This window comes from Lontra canadensis, unplaced genomic scaffold (assembly GCF_010015895.1).
Source record: "Lontra canadensis isolate GAN:19392208 unplaced genomic scaffold, GSC_riverotter_1.0 scaffold31, whole genome shotgun sequence".
NCBI classification, from domain to species: Eukaryota; Metazoa; Chordata; class Mammalia; order Carnivora; family Mustelidae; genus Lontra; species Lontra canadensis.
In genome coordinates, this window is record NW_022631025.1 from 14,707,139 (window position 1) to 14,721,323 (window position 14,185).

Sequence of the window (14,185 nt, forward strand, 5' to 3'; positions counted from 1 at the left end):
AGTCTCTGTAATTCTCCGCGACTATAAAGGAGAAGTATTAGCACCCTCGTATCCTCGTTTTGCCAACGAAAACGTCGACATTCGAGAAGATTAAGCAGTTTGTCAGAGGCTGCACAGTTCACCAGTGATGAGAACAGGATGCGGGCTGAGCTGGACCTTGCATCCCTCCCTTGAGGCCGTGAGGTCCGGAGGTGGAGTCTGCCGGCGCCCAGCGAGGCACAAGGGGCTGTGAGGTTCTGCAAGTACAACCTCTCCTCCATCGGAGATGCCCACCAGATGCTGTATATACACAGCCTTTACCAACAGGAGCCTATCAACAATCCCCGCCTCTGGATGCGGACGCTGGCTGCACACGGGTTCACTTGTGAAAGTTCTTTGGGGGGTATGCTCCTGCCGTGTGCACTTTCCTGAACCAGTGTTTTTCTTTCATACAATTTAGTTGTTAAAAAAAAAAAATGGACACCAAAGCGTACAAGGACAGCAAGAGTGGAATTCAGCACTGACATGGAACGAATCAGCGGTCGATACCTAGAGTGAATCTGTTATAAAATGCAAGTGGGGAGGAGCAGTTCTCCGCCGGATATAACGGGTCGTCGGGGCAAGCTGATGGGGAGGAATGCACCATTTGGGCACACCCAAGCCCCTTTGAAGATAGGCCTCTAGACTGCACTGGTTCTCTTTGCTTGGAAGAGAGCAACCTTGCGGGAAAACTATTTAAAAATCATATGAAACGGGTGCCTGGGTGGCTCAGTTGGTTAAGTGTCTGCCTTGGGCTCAGGTCATAATCCCAGGGTCCTGGGATCGAGCCCTGCATCGGGCTCCTTGCTCAGCGGGACATCTGCTTCTCCCTCTCCCTCTCCTTCTGCCCCTCCCTTATGCTCCCTCTCTCTCAAATAAGTAAATAAATAAAACATTTTTTTAAAAAAATCAAATGAAATATAGAGATTTATTATGTATTTCTATTCGGCAAAAAATATTCATGTTTTCTAACCGCTATTTTAAAAAGATTTTTTTTTTTGTCATGCTCAGTATGTTTTACCATATGCTAAACCTTTCATAAGAAAATGTAATCCTTATAGTTTATAGACCTTTCTCCCAAGAAACTGACTTCCTTAGAAAAATAACCTGTTTATTGTAAGGGTATTCAACTATTTTCGTGTCAGGACCCTCTTTGCCAGTCTGGGTTAATGTTTTAAAAATGCGTAATTTAAATACATAGGATGACAAAGGAAACCAATGATACTGAAATACAGTCATCAAAATATTTAAGTTGTACTGCAAGACACATGCATCTCCATTAACACATTAAATAACAGAATCTAGGGCAGTCTATAACTACCATAACGCCACGTCATACATATAAACAGCGTTTTGCAGTATTTGCCAACACTGTAATGTGCTTTATTAATATCGGTAATTGCTACTGCAAACAGTCATGGGTACCGCTAATGCCACTGTGGTTTGTGGTCTCCCCTATAATCGAAGGAAATGATGAATTTCAGCTGTACGTTAGTGAAAATAGCGGTGTAATTTGTTTTCTCATCAAAGTTCACAGACCCTCTGGATTCTCTTTAAGAGCCTCTGGCTTACAATCTCCATACACTGATTCTGCACAGGGAAAGGAAGAGTCAGGTTGAAACTCAGGTTCACGGGGAGGTGTGTAAAATGTGATTGGCTCGGGCTTTATTCTTTTTAAAGAAAAAATCATAGGAAGTGACTGGGCTCTTTATATTTTTCTCATTACAGATACAAGAAGAGACAGGGTCCACTGACTCCACTTTTCTAATGACGGAGTAAATACACAGAAAAACAGAAAGAAAGATAGTCCAAGGACCGTCAGTAGAGAGACTACAGAAGCTAAAAACCTTTTCATGCTTATGCTCAGATCTAACTTTAAGCCTGGACTTCCCAGCAATGACGAGAGCTTTAGGCTGATGGCTAAGGAAACTAAATTTAAGCTGGAAATGCTCAGTACCTAAAGTGGTCATACCAACAGGGGAAAAGGAAGTTTACAGGGGAGAACAATTCTGATCAAAATCACATCAGCTCCCCTTGACTTTAAATCTTGTTGCCTGTTAGACAGGCAGGGGTCAAAGGGTCTGGGTCCCATTCATGGCTCTGTCACCTTCTAGTTCCGTGACCTGGATACCTTCTCTGATCTGAGTCTCGCTGTTCTCATCTGAAAGTGTGAATAATAATGGGCCTTATCTTATATGCTTACTGAGGATGAAATGAACTATTGTATGCAAGCGGCTTAGCAAAGTGTCCCAGAGCAAGCTAAAAAAATGTCAACTGCTACCTTTATTTTCTTTATTCTATCAAGACCTCTTTCAAAATAAAATTATACTTTCTTACCACTGGTAAAATCATGTTCTGATTATCCTATTTCCCTAATGAATAAATCCCTCTAAAAGAATGACGGTGGAGCCTCCACAAATCTTTATATCCCTAAACCCAATCTGACGGTTCAAAGCCTCACTACTAAATGCAAATTTTGGGGCCCTCCAATGGCAGAAGGAACGTTCTAGAGAGTGAGAAGATATGGAAGAAAACTAGGCATTTCAACCTCCAAAACTCCCAATCACACCTGTTTACTGACGTTACCAAGGTAAACGCCCACGTGCAGGTGCGTCCTGCGTGCCCATGTGAGGAACTCTGACACACACATTCCGATCCCAACCACCCCCGGACACATCTGTGAGCCTCTAAATCCGTGGAAATAAGTTACTTTCTTTGTAACGGCAGAATTCATGATGGTAGCGCTGATGGGAATGCTGACTTATTCTGGAAATGCTTTGTTGAATAAAAAAATCTGGTATCTCCAAAGTTCTTTGAAAAATAAAATGAGTTGTTTTTTTTTTTTTTTAAAGATTTTATTTATTTGAGAAAGAATGAGTGAGAGAGAGCATGAGAGAGGAGAAGGTCAGAGGGAGAAGCAGACTCCCCAAGGAGCTGGGAGCCCGAGGCGGGACGAGATCCTGCAAGTCCGGGGTCATGACCTGAGCTGAAGGCAGTCGCTCAACCAACTGAGCCACCCAGGCGCCCTAAAATGAGCTTCTAAAAAAAAAGAATAATCTACAGGTACCTGGGTGGCTCAGTCGGTTAAGTGTCCGACTCTTGATTTTGGCTCAGGTAATGATCTCAGGGTCGTGAGATCGAGCCCCGAAAGGGCTCTGCACTAGGCATGGAGCCTGCTTGGGATTCTCTCTCTCTCTCTCCCTTGACTCCTCCCCCAGTCTCTCTCTCTTAAAAAGAGAGAGAGAGAGAGAAAGAGAGAGAGAGAGAGAGAGAGAGAGAGAGACTTCTCCAGACAACTGTAATTTGAGGTGTAATTGTTTTTCACTGCCATTGCTGAGAATCAAATGTTGGATTTCACATGTAATGCTGATGATGCAGGCCCTCACATGTAGGATTTCTAAATGGAAAGCAAGTGGAAAACTACAGCATAAATTACAAGTGAACAGAAACCGGTCAAGCCTTTCCTTAGAGTTCAGCTCCCAGGCCCGGTGTGGCAGGCAGTTCCTGGGTTAATGATTGGCACTCCCTCAGAAGAGAGTAGAAAGTGGAAGAAAAAGAAAAACTGCCAGAGTGCTTCTCATTCTTCTTTTCCCCTTAAGCAACTGGGAGCCACAGCAAGCTGATAAAGAATCACTTCTGTTTTAAAGAGCCACTTGGAGAATACTAATGACAATAACTAGCATTACAGAGGCCTTACTATGGGCCAAGAACTTGCCTCATTCTAGCTCCTTAACAGGAGGGATTAACAATGAGTTAAGTGCATAACAGCATCTCCCCGATTACAAATGAGGGAAGTAGGACTCAAGGTGGTTGCCCCCCATCACACAGCTACTTCACGCTGGAGCCAGGAGTCAGACCCCAGCACTGCAACTCCAGGCCTCTTCCTCCAAACTGGTGCAACCAGGCCTCTCAGTCTCCACTCCATACCACCTGAACAACGGAGATCATCATCTCTCCGACGACAGAAAGACTCATCAGTTAAACCCAAGACCGAGCCAAAACCCACGATGGCATTTTAAGAATACATATATTCTCCTCATGTTTCGCTTCCCACTTGGTTTGGATTAAATAACATAATGCATTAAGTCTTTACCCAAGCGCCTGATAGAAAATAAGTGCTTGGTAAGTGTTAGCTAGTAGCTGTAGTCGTGTAACTGCTCATAGTTACTATTATAGGATTCATCTTCTTCCATAAATTCAGGCCTCACCAATTGGCCAAAACTCTCCAGTAAGTATCTCAATTGCTCGTTCCATGAGGCCCACTGTCCTCTTTGAAGGTCAGTGTTTTGACATAGTTTCTTGGAGTGGCATATTTCTACAATTCACATAATTGCCCAGTAAAAGAATAAAGTTAATTCCATTCCCCTCCCACCCACCCCCCAAGACTATCAACGCAGCATTTGTTCTGTTTAATGTCACTTTGGATTACTTAGAGACATAAAAATCCCCAAACATAAACATCATTAAACAAAAACCTATTCAACTGGAATAGAAAACACACTAAAGAGCCATCATTAACTCCTTAAAGTTTTTCTTCAGTTGTTTTTTCTGTTTGTTTGTTTCTGTTTTTGCTTTTTAAACAACTCCACCCAAAACTCAAAGCACAGGCCCTCGAATACAGATGAAAACAATCAGCCTCTCCCCAATATAAGCTACAAAAGCAGCGCCGTGGGCATGTGCATGCTGAGTTACGTGCATCATACACTTGCTGGTTGAAAAACTGAATCATGTTGACTGTTTTAACTTTGTTTATATTCCTTCCCTAAATATTGTGTTTGAGGGTTAGAAATATAACTCAGCTCTGTGAACAGTGCAGATCTGAAAAGACAGAGAGACTGACGTGTAGTTTAAAAAGTCTGTACACATCCTTGAACATATGGCATAAATTCCAATCAGAATTTACTGGACATTGTTCACAATGCCTCAGGATTATGTATGTCAGCTGTGCCCAGCCTCCAAGCCTGGCTTTCGGTACAGAATCCCAGGACTGGAGAGGTGGGAAAGTCAGAAAGGACAAGCAATATGCCCAATCTGTTTACAGGAACTGTAATACGGTTATGTCCTAGGAAACTCATAAAGAAAAAAACTACAGTGAGAAGGAAAGAACATGGAATGGACCGTTTGCATCCTGGCTCCCTCTTTAGTAGCTGTGCAGCCTCGGGCAAGTTATTTAAACTTTCTGGGCCTACAGTCCCCATCATACCTACCTTGAGGCGCTGCTTCTGGGATTAAACGAGATGGCTCCTGTGAAAGTTTCTGAACTAAATCCCTTATTTAAAACCAAAGCCCCAGTCAGTGAGCCCAAGGACTAAACTTAGACCTAAATACATATTTTGCTCTGTGTCTGCAAGGAAAGCCTGCTAGAGATACTCTGTTTTGTGCTGCAGGATTATAAGTCACATGTGAGGTGTAGATAGTGGGGAGATGCACTGATCAAAGGTTTCCATTAAATATGAGTGTACTGTGTCACCTCTCTCGGGCTGAGTCTGTACTTTCATGAACTGTCATATCAAGGTACACAGCAAAGAGAGCAAGCTAAATTATAAACTGCCAAAGCCTTGAGCTCAAAATCATGAAAAATGCCCAGAATTTACACTTTCCTAGGTATATAAATGTGTGCCTACTGTTATTATGAACATAAGTTCAAGGTAAAGCCATAAAACTAAAAAAATTTGGTACAAAGATCAATCCCCTCTTAGGGGCACTCTTGGTTTTTGGCTCAGGTCCTGATCTGAGAGTCTTGAGATCAAACCCCACATGGAGCTCTGTGCTCAGTGCAGAGTCCACCTGGAGTTTCTCTCTCCCTCTCCCTCTGCCCCTTCCTGCCACATACTCTCTCTCTTTCAAGTAAATTTTTTTAAAAAATCACTCCCCATTTAGATCAGAGTTGAAGACATATTTAAATTTTAGGCAGCTAATCATGCCTGTATTTTCCTCTTGAGCTAAGTGGGAAACAACATAAGAGGTGCTCGTGACCATCACTGCACAATGTCTCTGAAATAAATGACCTCGCCTCCCTTCAAAACTAGGTAGAGCAACTCCACACATTACCCATCCCTGTCCTTGCAAGATATCTTGGGACACCTGTCTGGTTCCTCGCATACTGGACAGTTTCACAAATAATAAATTCAGAAAACAGACACCATCTTTCAGTTTTCAAATTAAGAAAAAAAAATTAAAAAGCACACACTATTGGGGAATATCTCTACTGCAAGACCTTAACTATGGCTTTGGGCAAAGAGCGAGCCAGGGTCAAGTGTAGGTGACAAGGACATGGACAAACCATCCCTGGTCAATGCTTCCCAAACCAGTGCCTCATACTTGTTATATCAATCACGCTTGCACGATCAATTACCTTGCAAATCTAAAACCAGCAGCTCTCCCCGGGTATACTCATAGGTCCAGTGAGAAAAAGCCAACATCAGCTCCTCCAAGGTGTTGCTGGGGGAAATTTCATCACCGTTGTTATTGTTGTACTTCCGGAACTCTCCTGTCATGTATTTCTCAATGGTCAACCATTGGTTGGCCGAATGGCAGTAGATTAAGAAAACTTCCAGGAACCTATGAGGGGGGAAAAGGAGGCCGCTGAGTCCCCACAAGGCAGCAAAGGTGAGACTTACATTACCAGTCAGCAGCCCGGGAGAATATCTAAAGTCTGGCCCGATGAAGCCTCAATGCACGTGCCCCACCTTTCTAAGGCAGGGACAGAACGCAAGGACTGGCAGTCTTCCCCACACTTATCCACCTCCCTTGTCTTTGAAGAAACCTTCCAACTCTTTTATGAGTACCGGACTCAACTTTTCTTGCTGTGCTCTATAAAGTTCCTTGTAACTTGAAGTTACTTCTTACTTGAAGCAGTAAAACTTTACCATAATCCCCAGCACCAAATTATGATCTATCTTGATCTATTATGATCTATCTTAATCTATTATGATCTATCTTGATCTATTAGGATCTACCTTGATCTATTATGATCTATCTTACTAATGAATGTCAGAGTCTTGAGATATTCAAGCAAAAGTAACAGGAGTTCATTCTCAGAAAGTTCCTAATTTCTCTAAGAAAACAGGAGAAGAAACTGGGCTTCCAATAGAAATGTTTTTCTTCTATAATATTCCCAGACATTAGTAACTACATCTAGGCTCTGCCCGTCATGGCTTCTGCTTGAGCTTCTCTTTTCAACACACATGAGTTCAGGGTTTAAGCCAAGATTTCCTGGGACATCTAACTCTCTCCTTATCAGTCCCCAGAACTATAGAAGGAAAAACCCCAAAATAAGATCATATGGGGAATTTCCTCATGGCTTTGGCATTTCTCATGACTAACAGGCCTGAGAAAAAATGGAGAAAAATCTGTACTCAAAATGAAGGGCCAGGGTGCCCGTGCTCCCTATACTCACCTTGGCGTGTAGGGAATGGTTTGTGGTTTCACTTGGTTGAAGGTATAGATCAGTTTTTGAGCAGCTCTTTGTTGCTGAATTTCCTACAAAGTAGGGAGCATTGATAAAGACATTGATCTGTTATCATATGCGTTCCAATCAATGATCACAGAAGCACCAGAGTCCTCCCCGGTGTGACTTTTAGCCTTATTCAGCTCCCACCACACTCCACTCCAAAAGCAAAAGCTCTACAGAACAGAGATGGGGGAACACCACCACATCCAGAACAGAAAAGGCTGTCCTCTGGGTTGAAGGAAATGGCCTCGAATCAGGATGCAGCCAGAACGGCTTTCTTTGACCGATCCCTCCAGGTGGGCACCGGGTCTCGAACTTACCCTGAGGCAAAGGTGAAGCACCGTACTCTCCCGGAAGATTTTGTGCCATGACTTCACAACCTCGGGAAGAAAGGACTTCACAATGAAAACGTGCCCTGGTTTGAGAACATCATCCTCAGACCAGGTGCTGATGACTCTCATGGCTTTCCGGAGCCCACCATCCATCTCCTCTCGGGACAGCACCCGGATCATGGCCGCTCTCCCACGCTGGGACCAAGAAGACATGCTCCTGTCCAGGGCCAGAGGGGAACTCTCCTCCAGCCTGTAGACAGTCACTTCTTCTCCTGCTGCAAAAAGCAGTACAGGTGAGAAGTTCAAGGACATCGCACGTCTGTGACATGTTACAGCGTCCTAAATAACAACTCAGAATCAGTTCAGTTTCCCAAATGATCGGAAGAGAGCGGGAGTTCCACCTAGGCACGAAGGAGTACAGGATAAAGGCGTGGACTTCGGCCGCGTTATTTTCCAGTAGGGGGAGAGGGCAGGAGAGGGGGAGGAGGGACAAGCATCAAATGATACATTTATATAAACATAAGTATTTATATGAAAGAAAATATTTTTTAAAAAGACACTTAAAAAAATGAAAAATTTAAGAAAAAGAAAGAAAGCCTGGTCCTATTTCCACTAATACATAATACATAAGAATTAGGTTGTTCTTATTGCAAACTACAACTAGAAAAAAACAAACAAGTAGGGCTATGATTCCTTTTTAAAGACAAATACTTCCAAAGAGATAGTTTAACCCCATGTTTTCACTATCAATCCCTTAATAAGCCTTATTAGGCTTTTTTTTTTTCTTGATTCCCCCTCCTTTTTTTTTTTTAAGATTTCATTTATTTATTTATTTGAGAGAGACAGAGATAGCAAGAGAGAACATGAGCGGGGAGGAGAGGGAGAAACAGGCTCCCCACTGAGCAGAGAGCCCAATGTGGGGCTCGATCCCAGGACCCTGAGATCATGACCTGAGCTGAAGGCAGACGCTTAACCAACTGAGCCACCCAGGTGCGCCTCCTAATTCCCCCTTCTATGACATTTTAATACCGAAAATACATTGTATATATCTACAAGTAAGTACACACAAATATATGCACTTTATACAGAAAAAGCTATTCCTGCCCCCTTGCTGGTGATATTACCACGCCCACTGAGAATTTGTGGTTTAACACAATTGGAGTTAGCACCACGGTCATACCTTGGTGCCTCTCCTTCCCTTCTCTCCCTCCTTCCTTGGTGCCCTTGGATAAGTTACTTTCCTGATCAGTGAAATGAAAGTGAAAATAACACTCAGCTCACTGGGTTGTTGTAAAGATTAAATATGTCAATTTGGCTAACGTGAACTAGAACTTCAGATACAAACTCAATCCCACTTAAAAGATTTTACACATAAAATACTCTTGAGCTGCTGGACAGTTTCCACTTTTAGGCTGTTGAACAGGGAACAATTCAAGCCTAGACGCCACCTACTACAGTGTTTAATGCTTCATAGCAGAAGTAACATTCTATATACAACTTCCGTCCAGCCTGGGTTCGTTTTTCTCCTTACACCTCTGGTTTCAAATGCTTTTCTTTTTTTTTTTTTTTTTTTCCTTTTTCTTTTTTGGGTAACACTGTACCGGTCCACCAAGAAAAGAATCTACTTGCTCACTCTTGCACTGAATTGAACAGAACACATCTAGGTAATCCTTAGTAACACATTTTCAAATATTTATTCTTGGTGCCCAGATAAACATCACTGAAGGTCTCTTTAGAGTTCTAAATATTTAGAGGATTTACAGCACGGCTTCTGAGTTGCAAAACCAGCCGTGGAGCCACAGGGAAGGGAAAGGCATTTGCGTCTGCGATCAGGAGCCACCTGATCCGTCCCCATGTGAAGAGAATTAAGATCTAGGACAGAGTGGGGACCCTTGTTACACTGTCAGTTGGCTGGACAGAGAGACTCTGGTAGCCTTGGCTTAAGGCGAGCTTGTTTTTTTTAGAACACTCCAGCCTTTAAAAATGACATTTACTATCTGAGCTAAGAGCAATTAGTTTACACGAAACAAAACAAACTGAAAACAATATACAAAGCATTTCTCTTTAGATGCCTGTTAGTTTTTACTGTATTGACATTTATCGCTTTGTTCTGTGTTCATTACACACGGCTGGTTGGTTCTTTTCTTTCCTACTTACTTCCAGCCTTAAATCAGTGAATGCCCGGTGCAACATTATTGCTTTTTTCCAAATGCTGCCCATTATAGGTCCCATCCCCACAGTATCCGATTCTGACCTCGGATGCTGGCTGGACAGTTAACAAGAATTTCCATTTTAGAAAATTAATTGCACTAAACGGCAACCACCGGCAAAACAGAATTTTCAACGAAGATGATGCAAAAGGGTTTCTCCTGTGATTTCCTCAGCCGCTATGCCTCTGCCCTGGCACAGCCTCAAGAAGGTAGAAATGGCACACTCACCAAACAGTTGGATTGGTGTAAATGGTATAGTCTGAGAAAGCCTCATTAAATTGTTCCTTTCAATGGCTGCAAACAAAAACAGATTTACTATTTTAAGTATGCACCAGTGGACTGAACTTACAGAAAGCCTCCCCACACCAGCCTACTCGTATAAGGCTAAAATATTTCATTGCAAAGACCCCTTATTTTTGCCTTCCTCAAAAATATTTTCCATAATCCAGCTTTTAAAATAAACTGTGCCTTAACACAGGAAGGCCATCCCCCAGTCTTCGAAATGATATGAGATTATATAACATGGTTTGAGTGGGGCTATTACCACCCCTCTCCTGAATACCAAATCACAGACTCATCCATACATATGTGGAACTTTCTTTTAAAGAGCGTTCTGTGATCTTCTTTTCTCTGGTTTTCCTTTTCCAGAGCACATCTAGCGCACAGTGGACTGTGGGGACATCTACTGTTGACTTTGCACAGTTCACCTTCTTTTCCCGGAGAGAACTGAAGGCCAGTTTTAATTAGAAGCCAGTGATCTGCATTTTCCTGTTGAGAGCTGTACCCTAACAGATCAGAGTCAATATGAGCCACAGTATTCTTCAGCATACTTTCTAAAGTTGACAGCCAGAGTCAAAATATTGGATTACTGCTGAGCTGAAAGACCCAGTTAGAAGGGCACGGAATGCAGTCTGGAATCCTGCACGGGGGAGAATTCAGGATAAGGCAGGCTCTTACCGGGCCCTGAGCACGTGACCTTGACATGATACTAATGGTAAGCGTCACACCACCGACCTCATAGGCCGGGGCTGAGCTTTAGACTGTATCGAAGACCTTGCCCGCGTCTCATCTCCTCCAGTGCTGAGAGCAATGGCAAGCAAAAGACCAACCAGTGGCACAAGTCCAGTTGGTTGTTCTATGGCTCTGCATTTCAAAGTGTTTCTCTCTTCGCTTCCAGCTAGCCCTTTGGCAGACTGTTCCTCAGGAAGGGCAAGTACAATTATTCCCACTCTGAAAGGAAGCCGGCCCGAAGCGCCCTGAAGCAATGTTGCTTATGAGAGTCAAGGCCCTTGACATCTTGTTAAATAACACCCTTGTCAGGTGTCTTTGTTGGACTTACTCGCTGGGTTGGGCCTTCATTCAGAGGCTATGTTTGCTGAGGGCCAGTGAGGGTATAAAATCCTCCTTTAAAGAACTCGTTTCCAGCCCCAATCTAAAATACGGAGATGTCTGGCTTTGGGCTTGTAAGGAATGTTTAGACCCCGAGGTCACCTTTCTTCACCATTTGGCACTTGCCCATACATTTTTTTTTTTTTTTAATCCCACAATCTCTTAAATCCTAACAACTTGTTTTCCCAAGTAAATGGCAAGGTAAGAAGTCTGAATGCTCTTCTCATGAGGGTGAACGCACAGCCTTTCAAGTCGGGAGTCATGTCAATACTTGGCAATTCATCAATATTTCTGTTGACAACTGCAGAATCGCAGACTTTTAGCTCAGCTGACACGTCAAGGCGCACATGCTTCCTACCTGAATAATGATGGCGAGGCTCTGGAGGGCTTTTTAAGGAGGCTGAGATTTCTGAAATTATAGAGAAGATTGGCATTTTAATTACTTGGCTGGAGATAAATACATGCTTATGAATATACTGCCTTCAAAGTTATTATTGAACAGGTTAATCAGAACGGCTTCTCCGTATTTGAGAGAGATTGCCTAATATTCTTCAACCACATTATTGGGCATGGTATCCTGACAGCTTCCAATCATCAATGTAATATCTCCAAACATATTTATATAGGGAATTGAAGAAAGACAGGTAATATTAGCCTCAAAGATGCATTTTCTCTGAACCAATTACACCTCTGGGTTGCAGAAGGCACTGGGCTGCCCATCACACTTCATGACATCCCCAAAGCACAATTCTCTGAGCTCCCACCAAGATGCAGTACCCATATGAAGACATTATTAATACCAAGTTATTAGCAGTCTACTTCACTGACCTAAAATGACAACAAAGTGATGAAAACAAATTAAGAGGCATATACCAGAAACAAAGGAGTGGGCGGAGAATAGGACACCAAGGGACTTGTTTGATGGGCTCACCTCCTGCAGGCTTAACTCGTTCTCCTCTATCTGCTCAAGTCCTAAATTACAAGTCTCCAGAGAAATCCTTTGCAACAGTTTTGCCATTTCATAAAATTAAAATTAAAGTGGAGAGCTTTAGTCTCATGGTGGTACCTGCTTTATACCTAGTAGAGTAAGCAGCATAATGAGCCCAATTTCACACTGGCTTCTTGTTGCCGGATAAGGAAAGGAACAAAAATCCCTTCCTTTGGGGGTGCTTCGTAAAAAGTAAGATCAGCAGAAAAGGCCCTTTCTTTTGAATTCATTCAATAATAAAAAATAAAAACATATTCAGCTCCCGCTTTAGGTCCTGCTAGCCAGGACAGATCTGAGTAAGTTGTGGCTCCCACCTTAGAAAAAAAGAAAATGCGAAATACTGGGAGCTAAGCACCTATAAACTATAGTTACAACACAGCTGGCTAAGTAACAGACGAGAGATGTACACAGAGGCTTATGAAACCTTCATAGACAAGCAACGTGATATTCTTAAAGAGTGTGGGCATCTGAATCTGATAATGCTGAGTTTTGATCCCAGCTCGTTTAAGGAGCTGTGAGAATTTGTTCACACTCATCCAACACATATTTATTCAACACCTACTAGGTGCTTAAGAGAAAGACCAGTGTAAAAACAGATATAATCTCTGGCTACCTTTTAGTGAGAGGAAAGAGAAAATAAAGTAAATATATAGTACATATAGTATTACACATATATCAAGTGAGAGGGCTAGAAAGTGGGAGAAAGGGAGGTTATTATTTTAAGGATGGCAAGTCAAAGCCTCTGTGATAAGGTGAAATATGAGCATAGGCCCAAAGGGAGAGACAGGTAAGTCATATGGAAAAATGATGCAAAATTCCAGGCAGAGGTGACAGCAGGTGCAAATGCCCTGAGGCAGGACCATGGAGAATGTGGCCAGAGTGGGCTGTGCTGAGAGGAAATGAGGCTGGAGAGCTGGAGGAGGAGCAACAGATCAACAGGGCTTTGTAGACCACATCTGGACTTTGCTTTTACAGAGTGAGATGAGATGCCATGTGAGCAGAAGAGTGACTTGATTTGACTTTCAGTTTCAAAGTGTTATTCTGACTGCGCTCTGGAAATTGACCATCAGAGAGCAATAGTTTGGAGGTCATCCTGTAATCCAGGGAGGAGATGAAGAGTGGTATGTGGACGTAGCAAAGTGATCAGGTTCTTGATATATTTTGGAGGATATAGCGATGGTTTGGACGTGGAGATGTGGGAAAACGGGCATCTAGTATGATGGCAAGACTTTGGCCTCAGCAACTGGAAGGATGGAGTTGCCATTTCCTAAGATGGGTGAGGCAGGAGGTGGCACATTTGGTTTGAGATGCCTTGTAGACACCCAAGGGAAGGGGTAGATAGGTAGGTTGTCCTATTCCTCAGGGTAGAAATGTTGAGTGCAAGAATGAACACGAGCCTGTATATTTGGATGAGGGCCCTCACTGAAGCTTGAGGAAGATTAAGGGATTTGTAGCCTATCCTGTAGATAATGGGAAGCCACTGGAAACCTGGACGTAAGTGATGAATTATTGTTCAGAAATGTAATTCCAGTGAGAACACAGGGAAGTACAAAGGGAGAGAAACCCACCCGAAAGCTAGCATAAAATCAAGGGCAAAACTTTTTACATGGGAAAATAAATATTAGAGGCTCTAAGGCAGAAGGCATGGGACAGAGCAACACAGACAGCTCCTAAGGATGGGGCCGCGGTGGTACGGAGGCAAAGCTGATGCCTGGGAACCAGAGAGAGTGGGACACACAGGGCTGGGGATGAGAAGGGGCCCAAACGGTATCAAGAGGTCAAGAACCTGAAAAGG

General features: G+C 43.0%; 1 protein-coding gene across 5 annotated transcripts in view; it reads right to left on the reverse strand.

The window, feature by feature from the left end:
- The window catches only part of TRPM6 (transient receptor potential cation channel subfamily M member 6), a 159,473-nt gene that overhangs the window by 7,575 nt on the left and 137,713 nt on the right, over window positions 1-14,185 (reverse strand). For 4 of the 5 annotated variants that reach the window (XM_032866643.1, XM_032866642.1, XM_032866645.1 and 1 more), the window contains 5 exons: window positions 11,761-11,811; window positions 10,242-10,307; window positions 7,792-8,078; window positions 7,418-7,500; window positions 6,374-6,579 (listed from right to left, as the gene is read on the reverse strand). In XM_032866643.1, the coding sequence (XP_032722534.1) occupies window positions 6,374-6,579; window positions 7,418-7,500; window positions 7,792-8,078; window positions 10,242-10,307; window positions 11,761-11,811 (693 nt within the window). The remainder of the gene's footprint in view (window positions 1-6,373; window positions 6,580-7,417; window positions 7,501-7,791; window positions 8,079-10,241; window positions 10,308-11,760; window positions 11,812-14,185) is intronic. The other variant, XM_032866641.1, reaches the window with a different exon arrangement.